At 42.8% G+C, this 21,041-nt stretch overlaps 1 protein-coding gene across 1 annotated transcript in view; it reads right to left on the bottom strand.

Annotated features, from left to right (window-relative positions):
- The window catches only part of LOC131288446 (maternal protein pumilio), a 61,185-nt gene that overhangs the window by 12,003 nt on the left and 28,141 nt on the right, over positions 1–21,041 (bottom strand). Inside the window, exon 2 of the mRNA XM_058317579.1 lies at positions 4,348–4,698. Within this exon, the coding sequence (XP_058173562.1) occupies positions 4,348–4,698 (351 nt within the window). The remainder of the gene's footprint in view (positions 1–4,347; positions 4,699–21,041) is intronic.

Below are 21,041 nucleotides of genomic sequence, written 5' to 3' on the forward strand. Positions count from 1 at the left end.
GAGCATAAGAGCTATAAACGCCGACATAATCTCAAACAGCAGTGTATATAGATAGAGCGGGTTTGGTGTCGGTGGGTTCGGTGTGATTATGAGATGGTTTTCTTGGTCAAACCGAGTGTGTGTAGAATCGTGTGCGATGGAAATATTACGATCCTACCACCCTAACACTTGATTTTCCGGCGGATGCCTATGGTAGCGGCAAGCAATGTTAAATGTGCATACAGGCATGAATTAGAAATTTGTTTCGCTTTCGAAGACTGTCAGGAAAGAAAAACGAGCTTACTTACTCAGAAGTTAATTAAAGTTTGACTTTTTTTTAGGACAAAATAACTTGCAGCTACTTTTTCCTTAAGAAGTAAAACTAAATAAATACGAGTTTTTTTCTACATGTTCATTGATCAGTTTGAACAGAAATTATATGTTTAAAAACAAAAACCAAACAAATAGCTAATTATGAAATCTAATGAAAAAAAAAACATATTTTGCTATAAGAAATAACAAACAAATATTTTTGCAATATTTTCTCATACTTTATGTTGTTCTAGAACAATACGTTGCATTATACAGTATGTGAGTATTTATGTTTGCATTATTGAACACAAGAAAAGGCTTATCTCAACCCCAGGTCCTAACACCAAAGACACAACATATGAATACGTTACATATAAAAATACAGGGTTGATTTTATTAAAATGCTTGTTTAGAAGAAACTTTTGATATTCAAATAAGACGAATATCGTAGAATAGTTGATAAATGATTTTTATTTGTAGAGATATATTTAATATCTTCACCGGGTTTGGTTGCTGTTTTTTTTAGAAAATATACGATCAAGTATTCAAAAATCTTCAAATGAGAATCTTTATATGAGCAAACTTATAAGAGCAATGTTTAAAAAATTTGCCTACGACTTCTATAGATTTAGAAGAAAATAATGATGATGAATTTTATCTAACCTTATGCAACATGAAACGGAACATGATGTGGTCAAGTCAAATCCAATATACAAGTATACAAAATACAAATACAAATACAAAATATTTCTGTTTCAAGTGTTCTGTTAAACATCAAAGCAAATATACTTTTTATGTAACATTTAATACTTGTTAGGGTAAACATGAGCCAAACTTTCCGGTGTACTTTCATCGTGACTTTGCTGTATTTTCAGCCGGTTATGAATTACCGCGACCGATGTTGTTTCATCCTTATTGCGGGGTGAAACAGTTTTCCTCCATTTTCATCTACTTTACTAACGTGCCACTGTGTGTGCAAGCAGTATAACACACGGTTGCCCCTTGGTGCGATTTCTAGAGAGTCGAATGCATGTCCTCATTTCCTTTCGCCGGCGCATTAGAGAACTTCTTGCCCCTGTTTACTAGCATTTACTTTATTCATGCTTATGTCGCGTGCAGACGGCCTGGGATCCTACCTCCAGTGTCCGAGCCCGAGCTTCCCAACACCCTCCCCTCCCCCCCTGGAGACGAATTGAAGTGCAGCGAATCGTGGTGCACGTTCCAGAGTTGGTCGGTTCTGTTGTGTTCGCTCAACCGAACTGCACACGAAACACCATGCTGTGCTGGCACGATATCAACACATACTTTTCTCAACCCTTCGAAGGGTTTGAAGAAGCACCGAAGGGAGGTGGGCGCTTGGTGGTGGATTGTGTTAATGAATCATTAATACCAATTAGGCGTAGCGTTAAGAGAAGTTTGCAAAGCTCACTCCGCTCCGCTGGAAGGACGGTCTCGCGAACGCCTTGCGTTCCCTCTTCTCCTCGAGGACACGGTTGGTTGAACCGGAAGATTGACTTGGGGTGTTGTATTTCGCGGTGAGGTGAGGCGAGAAGGTACGGCTACATAGAGGAAGCTTTCAGGTGTGCAAGTGCGCGCTCTACATGATGCAGATTATGCCTTAATGAGTTCAGCAGAGACAATTCCCAGCGAGGCGTGAAGAATGTAATACCGTGTTTTGCAACACACTCTTGCAGCATAGAGATTATTCTAAAAAGCAGCTTTCATACCATGGTCTCTGCAAAACAAAATTCTAACCTTGGTAAGAAAGCTACTCGTGCGAAAGTCGAACATCGACAATCGTTTTTCTCGATCGGCTTCAACAAAGGGAAACAAAAGTAATGAATACGGTATTACGACGAGAAATCACAGAGAAAAGTTTCCCAATTAACATTCTCCAGCATGAAGTAAGAGAATGTCTGGGAAAGTTGGACAAGCGACCGGGAATGCCGATGGTACAATTAAGCTATATTTTAAACAAACCCACTTCTGTGTGTTTTCGTGCGAGAAACTGAGAAGGCAATGATGTGGGAGACGTTGCACATCGGCATTGATTATTAACCATGACCTTCTCAAGGAAGATTTTCTTGAGGTTGTATAAACAAACACACGTCAAGTGTCTCAAGATTAATAAAATAAACTGCTGAATACATAAGAGTGGAATGAACACAGCGTTAAGCAGCGGTCAGAAATCAATAAATGAAACCAAAACCGAACAAAAACTTTGAAATGGTTCTGTTCGGATGGTGATTTTACCATATTATATATTTGTATTCAGTTAGCTTTTAGTATATTTATAGTATACTTATAGTCAACTAGCTTGTTATTGTTATATAGTTATTTGTTATTGAGTATAACTTAATCTGTAAATTTTAAGTGACAATCTGATGTGCGGAAAAAGATAATTCTTCGTTTGAGAAAAATTACACCCAACACTCTCCAATTGAACAACCACCTTCGCCCATTGCGAACGGTCATCCGGCGAACTTAAACTGATTAGCAAGTTTTGTAATTATTTTACCCCGCCGAGGAGTGTGTGTTTGTGTGCGAAAAGCCGTTGAATCTTAAAAGTGCAAAAGCATCTCGCAGAGTCGAAAAATCACTGCTGGAAAATGGTTGCGATGAAATTTTTCCCCACTCGGAAGCTCCGCGCGCACTCCGAGTTTTCCAACCACGGCTAAAAAGTGCGAAAGAAGCTGGAACAAACGAGGTCGTCCACCAGCCCCCTTCCCTCCCCCTACCCGAGCAACAAAAGTTCATCGTTCGCATTTTGCTTTATTAATTAACCGCCACTTCATCTCAGTTCCGTTTCATTTGTCGATTGTGGGGTGGTGTTTTCTTGGGAACGTGCGCTATTTTTTTTTTCTTTCCAACACTCCTCCCCCACAAGCCGGGCGGAAGAATTGTTTTCCACCACAGGCGATGTGGCGTTGTGGTCGACGGGAAAGTTTACCGGATTAGGTGTCTTACAGGGTTTTTCAGTTGATATCATAACAGTAGCAGTATTTATTCTAACTGCAGCACATGATATTCCAACAGTACCAGTTGATTTCATAACGCAATCATGTTTATTATAACTGTGTCAGTTGAAATCAGAATCGTAGCAGTTGATATTATAATCCTCCTGGTACAGCAGCTTGAGCGAAGTACGCAACTAGCGAGTGTAAACGTATATCGCACGCATGACAGCCCAAGGTTGATCTACATATCAGGTGGGTTCATAGCGAATGACACTCTTCGATTTCATTGGAACGAAACTGCTCACAAAAATAAGTAAAAAAATGACATGCAGTCAACATGAAAATTAATCAGCAATGCTTGTTTAAAAATTCCTTTCGTTTGAAATTAAAGCGATTCATGCGAGATGAATTCACCTGCTATGTAAATCAACTTTGGCGTTTCATTCATGCGATATACGTTTATACTTGTTAGTTACGTACATCGCTCGACCTGCCATACCAACTTTATAATATCAACTGCTACGATTCTGATTTCAACTGACACAGTTATAATAAACATGATTGCGTTATGAAATCAACTGGTACTGTTGGAATATCATGTGCTGCAGTTAGAATAAATACTGCTACTGTTATGATATCAACTGAAAAACCCTGTATCGTGCGGAGAATTTGTTACCGGTCACGAACCAGATGGGCGAAAGAAAAATTGTTCGAGAACGAAATCTCTGCTCTGTGAAAGATAAATTATTTTATCAAACAGTTTAGTCAAGAGAGAATCCTCTGATTAACCTTTTAGGGAGAGGATAAAATGTTGTCATTTAGAGCGGAAACGACCAAAATGAAACATGAAATGGAGGAATGAGTACAACCCTATTAAGAACAGTCATGTACATTAGCGTCAATCAGAATATTGCCTTAGAGCAGAAGTAAAATTCAATGGGAAAGGCGACACGAGAGCCACGATAACGAATTAAACGAAACATTTGTACACGTGGAAAGGATTCGAAAACAACCAAAACCAAAAACACCGTACAGTGAAGTGAAAAAAATACACTAAACTAAACTATCAGCAAACTGGTGGCCGTTTTTCGTCCCTTACCTGATAGGGTTGATTTTCCGCACCCTGCTGCGAGGGGGTGAGGGGCCGGCGGGGCTGTGACTGCTGCTGCGGGATGGCCAGATTGGCCGGGTAAACGCCCCACGGGGCGGGCGCATAGTACTGTGGCACGCCGGCCGCGATGAGCGCTCCCATGTACTGCGACGGGTCCTGGCCCGGGTTGATGACGTACGGGGCGGCCTGCTGGGCGGCGTACGCGGCATTATGCTGCAGGAACTGCTGCTGCTGGGCGGCCGAGAGCGACAGGGCCGACTGGGGCAGCGGTTGCCCGTTGGGGGCCCCCGGAACGGCCGAGTTAGCTGCGGTCAGGCCGGGATTCGAGCGGAAAAGTTGCTGCAAGTAGAGAGAGAAAGAGGAGAAAACAAAGAGTTAGCATCGTTTCAATCACATCGATAAGAAAATTGGGGAAAAGAGAAAGAAGGCAAACGAGTTTAATAGCAACACGCCGCAAAGGAAACGTTCAAAAAGGATGCGCACGTTAAAATAAACTTCAGCTTTACTATCAGCAGTTGGCAGATTTATTATCATTTCCCATTTGCCAACGTTGGAAATGATGGCGCTAGCAGAAACATATTTAGTGTCGCCTTTCTTTTTTCTTCCTAAATATTTAGATAACTTCGATGTGGGGAACCCAGCGGGAAGCTTTCCATATAGTTCCGTTTTTTTCTTTTAGTCACGCCTTACTCTCTACATTGTTTTAACTTTCGCTAACCATACGGATATGGAATCAGGAAAAAGACTCGCATAACAGTCATGGGCAGAGGAAAAAAAACATCATGAGTGAAACTCATGGATGATTGTTTTCGACTCATCCTTTCCGCAGGGAGTGTCTTCTGATATTCTGGTGTGTCCGAACCGAACCCTTTCCATTCCAATTTTCCAACCCTAGCGCGCGTCCATCCAATCTAGGGCGGGAAAATGTGAAACACACAGAATCAACGCGACGTTGCCGTTGGCACAACCAGGAACGCAGGAAAAGCGGGGTGTGCGTGTGTGGTGGTGGTGGGAGCGGGAGTGTGTTTGTGTTTCCATTAGCAATATTTGCAAAGCATAAAAGAAACAATGCCAAATGAAGGATAAAACTGAAGAGCGAAGGCGAAGGAGCAAACCTAACCACACTTAGTGTGTGGCCCCAACATTGTCCACGTGGGAAAGAATGAAAAGGCACCCACACACCAAACCAACCAACCCACGCGAGAGTCAAAGCTCATCAGCAGATTTTTCCATTCGTTTGAGTGGGTTGGAAAATTTACGAACGTTTCGTGCTTTTTTTTTCTTCTGGTTTTCAAACACTTAAACTCGCCCTTCGGCGCGCGGGCTAGTTTTGGTATTTGTTTTAATTTATTTATTTTTTCCCCGATCGCGATTTCCTTCAAGAAAATATTTTCCTGGATTTCGAAACAGCATTTTGGCTCTTGCTCATGGAAAAGAGGAATAAAAATCATTGCGCTTAAGAAAACAGAAGGCAAGACATTCTTCCCAATGAAGCTCAACTGTCACCAAGTTGGGACAAAGTGCAGAATAACATTCTTTTGTTTTCGTTTGTTTTGAAATTTTCGGTTGTTTGTATGTCCTCCCAATACTACTCTATTTCTGCGGGTAAGAAAAACAAAAAACAGAATGGAATAAAAAACCGTACTTTTAAACGAGTTGTTTCAGGGCTTGTGGAAGGATCCCATTAAGTCACATCCTTCAAAGACTCACTCACTCGCCACCGTTGGTAATGCTCATGTATCCAGCAATTGTTTGAGGACACTTACGTAAAATCCCCTACCCAAACAGGGAAGACAAACAACTGTGTCATTTTGGAATCTCTTCTTCCAACGGAGTGGAGGACTGGTTTTGAAGGATTGTTCATGTGAGATCCACGAAATAAGATACTGCAATCCGGCAATGTATCAGTTATGTGGACAATGTTGCATCTCTGCTGATGATGGATGCTTCCTAATCGAAAGAACCCGAATAGAAGTCGCGGCAGAACGCCATGTGTAAAATAGGCTAGTGCGCAAAAACCTTTCAGAGTTCTGTAACAGAATTTTGTAACAAACCGGGAACATAGCAAATAAAGTGTAGGTCACGCATTCCACATCTTCTGGTATGGCACACTTAGTTGATTTTCCATTCTATCAATTTCCATCATCCCATCCAGCAGCACGGCGTATCCTGGAACTCCCTGATTTGATCCGTTCCCGGTGATATCCATTTTCATGTTGATCCTTGGCTGGATAACGGACGCGCACCCGGAAGAATTGAGTGTGTGTGCGAGCGTATGTTTGCTGAACGAACGTGGAAAACCAGGAATATTCCACTCTGGACATTTACGTTTGCGGACGCGGATTGTTTGCCCATCGGGAGCCTCTCCGTGGTGTGTTATTTGCGCTTACGCGCTGTGATTTAATTGGGGCAACTCCGGAGTTCCACAGTGTGGTGTGCTTCGGTGGAACAATCGAAGCCAAACATAAACCCGATAGCAAGTAGTGCTTCCATCGGACAGCGCCGCAAGCAGAGGCAGACCCCAACACCCAACGACGAGTAGCAGCGCGCAGTGGTTGAAGCCATGGTGTGGTCAGAAATGTAATCAAATGTTGCGGAAGTGCAATTATATACCTATATCTCTGCTGCCTGCTCTACCCGCCGGCCATCTGTTTTCATTCTCCGCTTTTCGTAGTGTGGGAGATGATTGAATCATCGCGTTGTTATGGTTTGGATCGACATTTTTAGCGACGCCGAAAGCTACTCCTTTTACCGTGTAAGGGATCTCCAAAATTAAAGGCACACACCACCGTTTCAGGATTATTCGGCTTCATTAGTTCCGTTAGAAAAAAGGACACACACACACTCACTTAGATTAACCGGATGCTCCTGTTTTTGGCGTATTCCCAGAACTATATCCAACGCAACGGGCAAGGGAAGAAGGAAGCAAGTGGATGTTGTTTATGTTTATTACTGCATCGTTTAATTGAATTCATTTGATTATGCCTTCATTAAGCCGGCGATAACGCGAATCACAAACACGTGCGTAGAGTCACATCATCGGAAAGCTCACCGATGCAAATGAAAACCCGGACGGACAACAGCAGCACAATCTGTTTATGCGCGCGCTTGCAAAAACATACACATCGGTCAAACGTCCAACACACCTCCACACAGACGGTCGAGTTCAACAGGGCACAAACAGGGCAATTGCCACGTGGTTCGCGGCAAGATATGCAAAAACGAGGATTACAAACAGGGTGGTGTGTAAAGCCCGTATGCAAACAACGCATAAAAACATAGTTGAATATTTAACACGGTTCCATCCAGCGCACGGTCAGGTCACGGGCCATCGCTCGAGGGAGTGTGTATCAGTGAGGTAATTCTGTTTTCCAGGTATTGCATGTTATGATGATTTCCGCGCGAGATTTAATTAATAATTGCAACCGTTGGAAAATTGTCTTTGATCTCATTTAAATATTGGAAAAAGAAAGCTACATCGATGTAAGCAAAAGCAGTCGAAGGACGTGTAATCCGGGTGTGCTAATCATATTATTGTTTAGATTCGATCAGTGATTTGTTGTTTATGTTTTGACAAAAAACTTCCGGATGTCAATCAAACGGTAAATGTCTGGAGGGAATTTTGACAGATGAGATTATGACAGATGTGTTTCAAAGAATATCCTTGATTAAAGCAACCACGGGGGAACGTCTTAATAATACTATTTGCCTCAATTGCTAATTTACTGACATTCTTACTGCTCAAGGAAATCGAAATTTCTACAGGGCGTGTTTGCCAATCAAGGGCGAGAGATCACAACATAAATTATACGCAGGCAATCAAAGTGCCTAGAGTGAGTAAAGTTGATGCCATTGCACACAGAGAACAAACCAAAACACTGCTTCCATTTCCGACACCAATGAATGGGAAAATTCGGGCAGTCCCTAAAGACACACTTGCGCCGAGGAACTCATCACATCGCATCGTGCACTTCCGCGTCAACTTTGTTGCAGCAATCAACACACGCTCACTGACATTCATAGTTTCTGCTGACTGTGCACGCTTCCCTAAGCTCTCTTAGTGGGTGTGTGTAGGGGGAAATTGAATATGCAATTGCCATGATGCCAGGGAGGAAATCAAATCAATGTTTTATCGTGCAGTAGTTGCGCTCCGGTTCTTCCGCCTTAGAATCTGCGTCGAGGGGGAGTCCTCGATTTGTCTTGAGCGATGGAGTGTGGAGACTCGGTGGGACGAATGACTTTTCTATCCGACCGCCTGTCTTCGTGCTGCACACAAAAACCCGCCACCCATCAACCCCCACAACCCCGCTCCTCCACACATGTGGCGACTGGCTGTCGTTGGTTCTTCGGATTCGCAGATAATTTTGTTATGGTTGACACTTTTGTGCGATTTTTGGGAAATGCATTCTTGCTCGAAATGGAAGTTTTATCGAGATGGCGCTGGGCGGTTGTGGTGGAGAAAGCTTTTCTGGTTGGTCTCAGCAGTATTCGCATCCATTCCCGGGGGCGGATATATCATTGTATCAAGAAGGCTTTGGCGCCAGTTTGGTGCGAGATGGACGAAGGGAGACGGTTCGGCAAATACGACCACACCTCCAAAAGCTGCACAGAGCTCGTTGTATGCCCAAGCGGTTGGTGGTGATCGATGCCGTATGCTGTACGAGCGAACAACCCATTCACTTTTCCAATTTCCTGCACCGACGACCGAGAAGGTAAAAGTGACAAGTGAAGTGCCGGTTGAGACATACTTGCGACCAACACTCGTTTTATGATTTAAGATTGTGTTCATCGTCGCCTGCAAGAAGGTTCAGCGCGTATCGATAATCAATAAAATTGGCAATTTATGCTTTAACTCCTCGTTTGCCTATGTGACCTATGCTACTCCGGCCGGTAATGGGCTGAATTTAAGATGAACTACAACTGTTGAAAGCTAACCTCTCTCTCTCTCTCTAAAAGGACGTCACAACACAACTTTACTTTCGCCATGAAATGTCTTCATAATGCAATTGGATCCGCCCTGTGCATCCCACAGCTGTTACGAGGAGCTTTATTGGCCAGCATTTGCACACTTGCGGCAGCCAAAGTGAAAGGACTTCGACGATGCGATGACATCAGGGTGAAATGAGTGTTGTGCACAAAAAGGAAGGCGACACTAGTTTGTACGATGTACCGGGGTCTGTTACAACACACTGACGCTAGACGCTTACCAGAGACAATCTACGAGTAACAGCTCCAGCGGGAGCAATGTAAAATTAAATAGGGTACTCAATGTCCTCAATTATTATCCACCTTCATTTGCTATCTATACAAAATAAAATCATAAACGTAGCGTTTAACGGGGTTCTTTAAAAAGCAATTAAATTATTTAACAAAGAATTTGGACATAAAAATTAGTGCAAAAGATAACATAAAATTAATATTATAATGAAGAACTATGAAATATTTTTTATTTCAACGTTCTGATGGGCTTGAGAAAAACTCAAAACAATGGTGTAGCTTTAAAAAAACTAATGTTATTTTGTTTGAATTAAAAGAACATCAAAGTGAACGAATGCATCAATTGCAGTGGAATGAAAATGAAATTTGCCCACATCACGTAAATTGCAGCATTTACCATTCCATCCCTTTGAAATAGCTTAAACATCAAAGGCTCTAAAATGCTTCATAAACATTTTTCGATTGCATGCAACAAATAGAATAAAGTGCACGAATGGTAAACTCAAATCGGTACGTGCATTACCACCGGAAGCACATACACTTTTTAAGTGTCAGCATGAAAACGAACTTCCTAGATTTGTTCGAGCTGCAAGCGACAGGAGTCTAGAATTGGAACAAAGTTGTTGCTAGCAAAATGTATGCAAATGAAGGCACTGTATATGGCTGTTGATTTACTGTAAAAAATGTTGAACTAAGAAGAAAAAGAAGGCGAGTTAATGAGGTAATGTATTTAACAACAAAAGGATGTTCCAGAAGTCAGTGCATTAACGAAAATCCATTTTTTTTTTAATTATTTTCATAGAAAATATACCAACCACGATTCAGAACAAGATAGGATTATCTCCAAAAAGGTATGAAACTGTCTTTTTTTATTGAATTACAAAAACAGTTAGTGAAAGAGAAGGTGTGCTTGCTTTTTGCGCAAATTACCTTCCACCCCGCCGCCTTGGCTCTTCCTAGAGTAGAAAGTGCGTTCTTAATTCAATCCGACTTTTGCAAAACCCATAAAACATAACATCCCGGGCTGCTTCTCTCCTGCAACGGTGGTGAAACGGTGTGGCTGGTGGTGGTGGGTGTGTGCGCAAGCAGCCAATAGAACGTACAGAAAAGAAATCCAGATAAAATGCTCGATAGACTGGAGCAACATTTCCGAATGCTACTTGCAACCCATCAGCTCCAAAAGCCGGACACAGAGGAGAAGTCCGAATCCATCCAACACCATTCACAGCCCCGGTTCATGCCGTTACAGATGGATTGAATTTTCCTTCATCCATAACTTAATTTTAGTCCAATTACTCATCATTTCCACTCGGTCCGGGGTGTTGGTCCGCCACAGGGGAATGAAGGTTGGGCGGACGTGCCCGGGGGAAGGTCGCTGCGATTCGTCATTTTTACTTGCTTCAGTTGATATTTCTGTTTCGCTTTTTAGTTGCAATACTTCCGGTACGAAAACGTACAACCCGGAGTCGAGTTTTGAGTGGAGGAGTAACATTTTTCTGTATGTGAAGTAAATTGTGAAGAAAGCCAAAAAACAAAACTTAAACGATAGAGAAAACATGGAAACCAAAAACCAATCTTAAATCAACTGCCCTGAATATAAAAACGTCGGGTTAACAAAATCGCACATAAATTACCGTTGCACCGTTACTTAAAACTGATGCGTGTGTGTGTGCGTGCTCGCTCGCGCGATAATGGAGTATTTAGTGAAATAAATTTCCCGGATCGTTGCATCCCCCACCCGCTCTCTTACTCCTCACTCTTCGCTTTCGGCGGATGCGTACGAGGGTGTGTTTTGCGCGTGTTTTCCCGCCAGAAAGACGTCTGCCAGCAGATGGCAGGATGGAAAATGTACGTGCAACAACAAACACAGGCAGATCTAGAGAGAGCAGGGAATAGGTTTCCGGTGGTGATGGTCGTGTGTTAATACCATCATTTTTTCGACATCATCATCAAGAAGCGATGGATTCCACGAATCCGCCATGAATAGATGCAAGGATTACGCTATTATTTACCGCTTCCTATCAATGGTTTTTCTATCCCTCAGGGTGAGAGAAGACCATACATAAATTCCCCACGCACGGGGTAGGAAAACGCCAAGAGTCACGACTTTTCTCTATCGGAAAATTATCTCCCACTCCCGCCATTCGGTGTATCGGAACGGAAGAACGATGGCAGGCGTAAGAAAATGTACGCAATAGGTTGATCCTTGGGCGCCTACTAAACGAGCAGCACCCCTTAGCTACACTCAAGTTCACTTATTTGTTCCTCTTACACGTTTTTCCACTTGAAGAAATTATGAATCGATTTTTCTCTTTCAATCGTGTTTTTCTACTTGGAAGGCGTCTGCTGCAATAACAGCCAGTTTCTTCATCGAGTTCGTTTAACTCGTCGTCTCCTTTTTCACATGATTTATTTTCCTTACATGCGTTTTTTTTCTCTTCCCTGAGCAGAAACCTTTCGGAATTTCAACGTAGCCCTTTTTCTTACCTAAAGTGTCTTCGGCATGTAAGAATCAGCAAAAGGGTAAAGGATTTCGTCACACTACGGTGCACATCCACCCATCGTACCGGGAAAGGGGTTAGGATGTACATCGCTCTGTTTTCCCGGAAAAATGGCAACCACAAAATGCCACCACCTTTTCTGCGCCAGTGCAAGAAGAAGGCAGATCTTTCATTTTTGTTGTGGTATTGTCGCTGAAGCCCGGAAGGCTGATCCTCCTCCCGCACGTTGTTGTGGTAAATTCTAAACCTTATTTTACTTTATTCCTTTTGCCACCCTGATGCCCATGAATGGGAAAGCGTGCTATCGGCCGTTTATCGAAGGCATGGTTGGGCGAAATCCTTTGCCGATAACAACCGCCTATGACAGATGGTTTACGAATGGGAGTTCCCGTTTACTTTGAGAACCTTCCTTCGAAGTAGGAAGGATTTTTTTTATATATCAGGGGAACAAACGGGAAAGAAATTGGTAAAGGAATGTGTAATTATTACTTGGTTGTCGAAATTGCAAACCATTCTTCTTTAATCAGATCACAGAACGAGGTATATTTATGTGAAATAATGTCGTTACGGTAAATGAAACGAAATCAAAAAAGTATGTGAACTGTAAAATGGAGAAGAAACAAAACGGCTCAAAGAACCGGAGAATTGGGCGCGTGATGGCCAGCCGATCGAAGAAACGGAGCGCATAAGTAATGAAAAATGCAACTGAAAGCGGGGCAAACGTTCAGGAAGATGCACCTAAAGAAAGCAAAATAAAATCCGACAAAAGAGAGAAAGAGTGCAAAAAGATTGCGCAAGAAAGGCACGGCAAAAGACGAAAAAAAAAGAGTAACGAAACGGTGATAGAACGGAGTCGATAAGCTCGAAAGAAAATATGCAACTCTTGTTGTTTTGCAGCTTCATGCAATTATTTCTCCCCTTCGTCGTTCGAGCTTATGTATGCACTTTTCAGCCCCTCGCCTCCCACACGCGATCCCTTCCCCCAGGAATGGAAAGGATAACGGTTGTTTTCGGCCGATTTCTTTTCGATCTTTCTCCGGGGAGTTTTCCACCGGCTTTCGATGTAATTGCGGTGCGCGACGAGGAAGTGAAAGATAGAAAGAAAGAGGAGGCTAAAAGAAAGGAAGCAACAACTGGGGAAAAAAGCACCAAAAGAAGGTCGAAGAAGTACCTTCCGAGCCCGCTTCTTGTGCTTTCTTTACTGACGTTAGAGGAAAGATTGAGGTTGCACCTAACGAGTTTGTGTGCGTGTGTGTGTTGGTTATGTAGGTTTCTTCGGTTCGTTTTCGTATTTCATAACGTTTGCATCCATCCGACCGCGTGCAAGGGTCGTTGACCGGATCGGTTCTTCAGGGCGGCGTCGTGCAGGACAGGAAACGAGATCTTGCCCAGGTGTGTGGCAACGTACGTACGACGTATGAAGAAGGGCCACCACTTTCCGCAGTATCCAAACTCCAAACTCCAACATTGACTAACCGGCAACTCACCGGTTTACCGTTCTCCACACCCTTCGTTCCGGTGGAGTTGTGCAGCGGTGTGTGCAATGCGACAAATGGAACATAAAAATCGTGAGAACCACATAACGGGAACAGCACCGGGAGCATACAAGAAAATTCGATGCACATCGAAAAAGAAGTACGATATTTCGGCACGATGGTTTCTTTGTAATACAAATTTCAAAGCTGTAACATTCGGGAGATGAGGTACTTTCGACATTTTACAAACAGCTTACTCAAACTAATTGAATAAAAAAAAATTACAAACACTGAATGAAACACGACCGGTTGTTGATTAAAAAATCAACATAATTCAGGGAACGAGCTCTAGGGAAGCCCTTCCTGGTTTGTAAACTCATTCCCCATTCGCGACCTTTCCCTCAAAGGTTACACAGTTTGCAAGGACACAATATTTTTTATAGGGCTTTCCAAATTTATCAACAACTCAACAGAAATCAGGATAGGAAAATCCAATCAAAATATTATCCAAATAAATGTAAAAAAATGCAAAACTCGCAAATTCTATAGAAATACTGAAGAGATGATGAATATACTAAACATTGAGGGAAAATTATGATGAAAAAGATTTCACCCTCAAAAACAGTGGAACATTGAAGTTTTCAGGTGAACAATTCTCCTGAAATCATCCAGAAGTCACTCAATTCCAATCATAACTTTACCCAACTTAAAGCAGCTTGTGTTCGTTTCTCGTGAAAAATAAACTGTGGATGTTTTCCTCGTAGACAGCGTTAAGCTCTCTCTAGGAAGGACCAGAAACAGAATTATCTTAAAGACAAACAGGCAAGCTTCCTCCCAGACCGCCAGCGATCGAATATCCTTCCCTCTCTGCCTTATTGACGATGGCCAGCCAGCGTGGAATTGTTGTTTCAATGTTTTTATTTTTATATTTCTCATGTCCTATCGGCGATGTTTTTCTTCTTCCTTGGCGCGCTCTGCTCTCTGTATCGTTTGCGACTTTATCCTAGACGTCTGCCGAAGCAATCAAAGCCAGGATCAGAAAGTTGAGAAATCGGATTAACAGGCCCCTACTACATTCCACTTCATCCCGCGCTCTCACCTAATCCCTCCCCCCGTGGGGCCTTCTATAACGAGTATTAGTGTGCCAAAAAAAGGCAAGCGTGCTATGTGTTGAAGGTGTGGACACGCAATGGGGGGAAAATGCTGCTAGACGACACAAAGTCAAGTCAGTACACGTCACCTTGCCTCCGGGGGCATCGTCCCTTCCTAGCGATTCTATGACCTGGGCGGGTTCCGGTGTGATGGATGATGGCCAGGAAGCAACTGCCGGTGTCACCCATTCCAACATCTCCACGAAAAACACCTCTCTCTGCGACCCGAAGACTAACAAAATTCCGAGTTTTTCGACTCAACCTTCTCAGAATTGAATGTGAATTTTGGCTCCACAGAGAAAAAAAACCATACCTTCACAACTTACTTTAAGTAAAGATCATGGAAAAACAAGTTCAATAGAGTTCGTGGCATCATGTATATTTAATTAGAAAACTTGTGGCAAAGCGTCTCCGCTGGAAAGATGGAGATCGATTACGATGATGGCGGTGTGGTGTGCTAGTCTCCGTTTCCAACTCGATAAGGTTCAGTTACTGGAAAGTTTGGAAGCATTTAAAAAGATCGTGCGAAGGGTTCATAGGGTTTATTTCGCAGTAAACATCTTTAAGTGTTTAAAAAATATGTTCGTGTGACATTATGATCCGGATTAAAATGCAAATCAATGCCGACAAGGCAGTTGTTTAATGCTACACAATTATTCCTCGGCAGAGTTTCAATAATAATTAAAGTTCGGCTTCACCCTTAATCCCCACGAGGCGTTTTGACACAAGGTTGCCAAAAAATGTGTTGGCTGTTTACGACATGTTGGAAAAAAACCAACACGCAATAAAAGTACGTGAAAAATTTATCGAAGAAAAAACTGGATACATGAAAACCAAGTGTACCAACCAACCAAAGCGGTAAAAAGTAAGAAACGACTACTAAATATGCACATATTAAGTGTGCACAGTAATCCCCGAACCTACATCTTATCTTAATGATCTTCCGATGCAAAGTGGCGGCGGCGGCGGCGGGCGTTGGTAGAGAAATGTACTGAAAAGAAAAACCCTTAATCCTATGGAAAAAGGAGACTAACCGTCCCGCGTCTTGCATCGTGTACCGCCCCCGCCGCCTGCGAGCCGGCATCATGCCATAGAATTATAATCTGATGCTAGCGCGCTCGTGCGGGTATCGTTTATTTGAATACACACCAACCACACACACACACACACACACCGCCGCCATATCGATTAGAAACATTCGAAACCGATGCTTTCTTTTTTCGTCGTTTTCTATCCACCCCTCATCAAATCAAGGCCAAAAGAAGGTTAAACAACCATTCAACGTTTCTCCATTTTTCACCAGGTTGATGTTTTTCTGTGCACGCGTTGGGGTTTCTGCAAACAATTTCCTGGAAGAAGAATTTTTCCTGCGGCCAGCAGCCGGGGTGTGGTTCATTAATGCAGTAATGTGTTTGGTGGGAGGGGGGTTGGCGAAGAGGGGGGAAAAAGGTGTCCTAAATCGAATTTGAATGATGCTTTCCGAGATATTGATCGATCGGCGGTATTGCTCCCAGAAGGCCTCACTTCCGAATATTACTCCCCCCGTCTAAATACACATTTTTATATCCCCATTACGAGACAAAACAAAAAATCAATGCAACCACTTCCCCTTCCGCCGCAATTTCATCGTAAACCCCGCGTCCTGGCATAGTCATGATGATTAACGCCCACCACCCCCAAGCCGAAATTATTGCCCAGTGGGTGGGTGTTGTATTGGAGAAAGGAAAAAGTTCAGTGGCGTATGCTGCTCGATCGTGACCCCTCCCTCACCCCACGCCACCCATCGGATAAAGGACCTTCAGCAATTGCTCCCGGGAAAACAGCATAGCAACACCTGCCCGAATGGGTCGTAAATCGCGTCGAAACATCAATAAAACATTTTTCCTCACCGAAAAGATCTCGGGCAGGACCATTCCGTAAAAAAGAGGAAAATGATTTGGTTTGTCTGTACGTGTGTGTTTCTGTGTGCGCGTGTTCATCACAGAGTCCAATTTATAGAGCAATGCTTTCCTCCTTCAGTTTACTCCACTTCCACTCTGGTTAAAGCAAACACTCTCCCAGAATAGTGACGCCATTGTTCGACGTGTAATCTTGGGGGGGCACGTGTTACTAGAATCATCCAAAATCAACCGAAAATGGGGGGCCGTTTGCATGAATAATGAAAATGGTACTTTTATGTTCGCGGCAGGCACCACCACCACTCGGTAGGTTGTTGCGTTCGAAAGTATGGCCCCAACCGTTACCAACAATAGAACGACGGAATTAGAAAAAACGGAGATTTCGAACAAAACTAAAGGACAAGGCCTTAGTCACCCCACTACAGTTCGTTAGATTTGAGACATTCCGTAAGAATATTATCCTCCTCCTATAAACAACATTCGTTTACTTTGGGGTGATCCCAGTATTAGGAATCTAAATGTCGGCAAAGAGGAGAGTTAAGGGTTTGAGAGGAAGGTTGGTTCTAATATTTATAGAGGTCGTAATTATTTACTCTTTCGGTGCTAGACATTCCGTCAATCACGAACGTTCCAAATCCAAATGAGTGGCGTTTATTAAAGAGACGAAGGGTTAAAACTTTGATTTCATCCACCTCGACTCCTTGCGCTTTGTGTGTGTCGCGGAAGTTATGAATGATTAATGAAACGAATTTCCTCCGGGATTGCAAGAGGCAGCGGACGGATGTCTATCGTCATTAATCCCACACATAAATAGTAGTTGCAATCCGATATGGATTTTTCGTTTTTCCGCACGCGGTAATACGAGTAATGAGCGAATAAAGCACATTAAACAGCGAACAAACAAGTGGAAGGAGAGTGATGTTTTATACAATATTTTGTGCCCGGGATAAAATTACATTTTCATCACGGATTTTCACCGGTTGGTAGAACACTTGGTGGTTGGTGTGCGCGTTAGTATAGATTCATTAAACATTATTTCGTAAAAAGGAAGGTGCGCGAAACGATACCGAGCGATGAACCCGAGGGGAGTTTTTAATAAGGGCGCACACTACTGAACACCGGACGAGCAACAAACAGGGAAGAAAGCTGAAAAATAAATTACTAGACGCCACCCTTGCTGCCGAGGAAGGAATTTTAATTATCCTCAAATGACCACACTGTACAGCGTCTTTGCGCGACATCTCCGCGCTTTTCCTTCACACACCAGTCAACGAACTGCCATCATATTTCTTGCCGTTCCCTCTGCTGGGTGTCCAGCTTGGTCCACATTCAGCTTGCAGCGTGTGATTGCCTGCGAAAAGAATTTATCAAACCTAACAACCATGTGGTCGGTTTACGTCGGTTGCCTCGGAAGACGAGGACGGGGGGAGTGAGTGACAGTAAATTTTCCAAGGGCAGGAAAGGAAAATATAAATTCCAATCATATTTTCTCCTGAACGCGGGCGCAACGACGGCTCAACTTGGGCGCATACGAAGCCTTAGCTGCTGCACAGAGTTCATGAATCATTCGTGAAGCAGTCTGGGGCTAGCACGATTTGGCTTTGGGGAGGAGCTCATTGAAATTGAATAACATTTTCGTAGATATTGAATTAAAACTAATTTTAGATTGATGACGCACGCGGATTGCTCGTTAACAACCTTTCCGCGAGTAGTTAAGACATGTAAAGGGTGTCAGTTGATGACAAAGTCAGTTTACTAAATTGATCCTCGTTCCATTTCATGTTCCCATGAACAACCACCTGTTGGGGACCGGATGGTCATACCAAAACAAACATTAGTTTGTAAAGGTTTCGCATTCACAGACATCAGACGGTGCCTGAGGGATCAGACGGATCAACTGAAAAGTCTCGTCGTCGCAATGTTCCTATAACATTCAGTTTCTATTTCCCACGATCATGGCTAATTTTTCCTAGAAATGAGTTACACCTGATAGTAATACCTGGGGCAAATTTAACAGTAAAGTGTAACAAAACATAATCAAGGTTAATAAGGAGCGACTAGCGACTCGATAAAAGGTGAGTGACTATCAAAGTGATCAATAAATAATGATTTAATTATTAAACTCGTACAATTGATATTGATTTTTATAACTCCACCTTTTATAATAGATAACCTATTGATCGTGTTGAATTCTATAGGAATTTTCAGAGGAATTCTTTGCTGTAACCTTCAATCTTTGATAAGGAGACATTTAATTGAAAATTCCAACCACCGCCTCCGATACGATAAACGAAGAAATGGTATAGCTTCTGCATCTGAGTGGAATGATCATAATTATTGCGATAAATACCACATCACGTGTCACTCACTTTTCACTTGTCAACTTGTATAAAAATATGACGTTTTATTAGCGAACGGAAAATGGAGGAAAAGCCGGATAGAAATAAAACTGACGATATCGTAGAAAAAGTCATTAGACCATAAATTTCATTCGCTTTCCGGGAAGCACAAAGTTGACAACCTTCCACAACTGAACGGAGGAAGTCGTTAGATTGAAGATACGCTTTGATATTGGGCTGTTGAGAGCTGAAGCCAATAGGCAGAATTTTGTGAACGCAATTTAAGAAAAACGTTTTTCGTGAATTGCTTGGCTAATGTCAGGAATAAAATTCAGCAGTTTGGATTTGTGTAAAATTTCATCTAAAATTGCTGTTTCTATTTAGTTTGTGCTAGAATTCATGCTTATTTTAAAGAAGAATTCATCAAAATATAACGACATTCCTTCGCCTTTCATTGAAATGGGTATGAATTAGTGTTGTGCTTAATGAATCTTTTAGCGAGATTCTTTCATATGAATCTTTCGCCTAAGATTCATTCAAATGGATTCATGAATCTTTGCGGATTCGAATCATCAAAGCTTAATGAATCTTTTGAAACCTTAATGAATCTTCATGAATCTTTCATGGGCGAAGACAATGCGACTAAAAAAAAGGGGTCCCTCAACCTATTCTTGGCTGATAACTTTCCATCAGTTGGTGTATTCTTTAGGATTTATGAATCTCTCGACGAAAGATTCATGAATCCCTTATAACTACATTCATGATTCCTACATTCATGAATCTGAAACAGATTTGCACAACTCTAGTATGAATCTAATCGAAGCTATTTGGATCAAATTTTATTGACCAAGACCCACGCTTATCGCGACGGCGCTCATTCATAAAGTTCAAGGATTTGAAGCATTTTCCATACAACCCGAACGTCCCTGGTTCAGCTTCAGCTGATCGATCCTCCAGATTCAACCGTTCTGCAGCAGCGTTCCAAGCACAATTCGTCGGTCGTGCAATTTGTCTTCACCCTTCGTAGTCCTTTTTCCTTCACCATCGCAAAACATTTTTGTAACTTTGCACATTCAGGTCAAGCCTGTCACAAAACTGTTCGGCTTCCACTGTGAGCTGTTGCGGCAAGTTTTGTGCCACTGTCGGAGAACTTCGCCACGGCTTTTCCGAGGCGAACGGACAAACTGCCCCGGGCGTTCTCGGACGGAAATAACAGTTTCATTTATCAAACCGGGAGAGAATGTACCAAACTGTCCAGATGAAGTGGACGGTGGGTGGTGGTGTGTCGCCGGTACCGAGACTTTCAGTAGCCCGTTCGGCCCCCGAAGGCTCGCGTCATGGGGGAAAAAAAGCCATATCGCAGTGCAGTTTGGACTCTTTTTCGCAAGAATATAATATGGAATCAAACAAACCGCTTCTGGGCCACTCATCTTTGGAGTGTTACTGCGGGTGATTTTTGGTGGAGAAATAGCAATTTAAAAATAGTTTGCAGAGTTCCCGTTCAACGGCAAGCACTGAGGGGTAGGAGCAACGTTCAAGACCGCTTTAAAACGTTTCCTTTTATTTTTTGCTTTAAAAAAATCACCGTCATTGAACCATTGTTGACGCAAATACTGCCCCTGGACGGTAATAGAAAAGGAAGGACAGGCACGAAAAATCGCGGTCGAAAAAAACCAATGAAACGTCAAAACGCTGACATAACAAGGGAGATATGGGAAAGCCATTTTGTCAACCATTACACGTCATGCAGCTTCACGGAAGAAAACCCAGTGGAAACAAATGGTGTTAGGGAGAGGGGACGGGGTTACCAATGGAGTACACGGAATACCGTCATCTCGTGGGTGACAGCGCCATCGATTCGTTGATTGTCAGATTTTGATAAGCTAGAGTAGCCAGCCGCCTCATTCCGGACATAAGAGACGACATTCCCGCGCGCTTTTTTTCACTCGTGGTCGTTGTTGGCGGATCGAAATTCAGTTTTCCTCGAGCTATAGGCCAAGAAAGAGGCCACTGTTTCGAACCAGAAACCTGGGGGGAGAAGGGTACACACACGCACTGGGTGACACTAACGATGGGTGAAAGATCGTAACCTTCTGCAACC

The sequence above is a fragment of the Anopheles ziemanni genome, chromosome 3 (genome assembly GCF_943734765.1).
Source record: "Anopheles ziemanni chromosome 3, idAnoZiCoDA_A2_x.2, whole genome shotgun sequence".
Lineage (NCBI taxonomy): Eukaryota > Metazoa > Arthropoda > Insecta > Diptera > Culicidae > Anopheles > Anopheles ziemanni.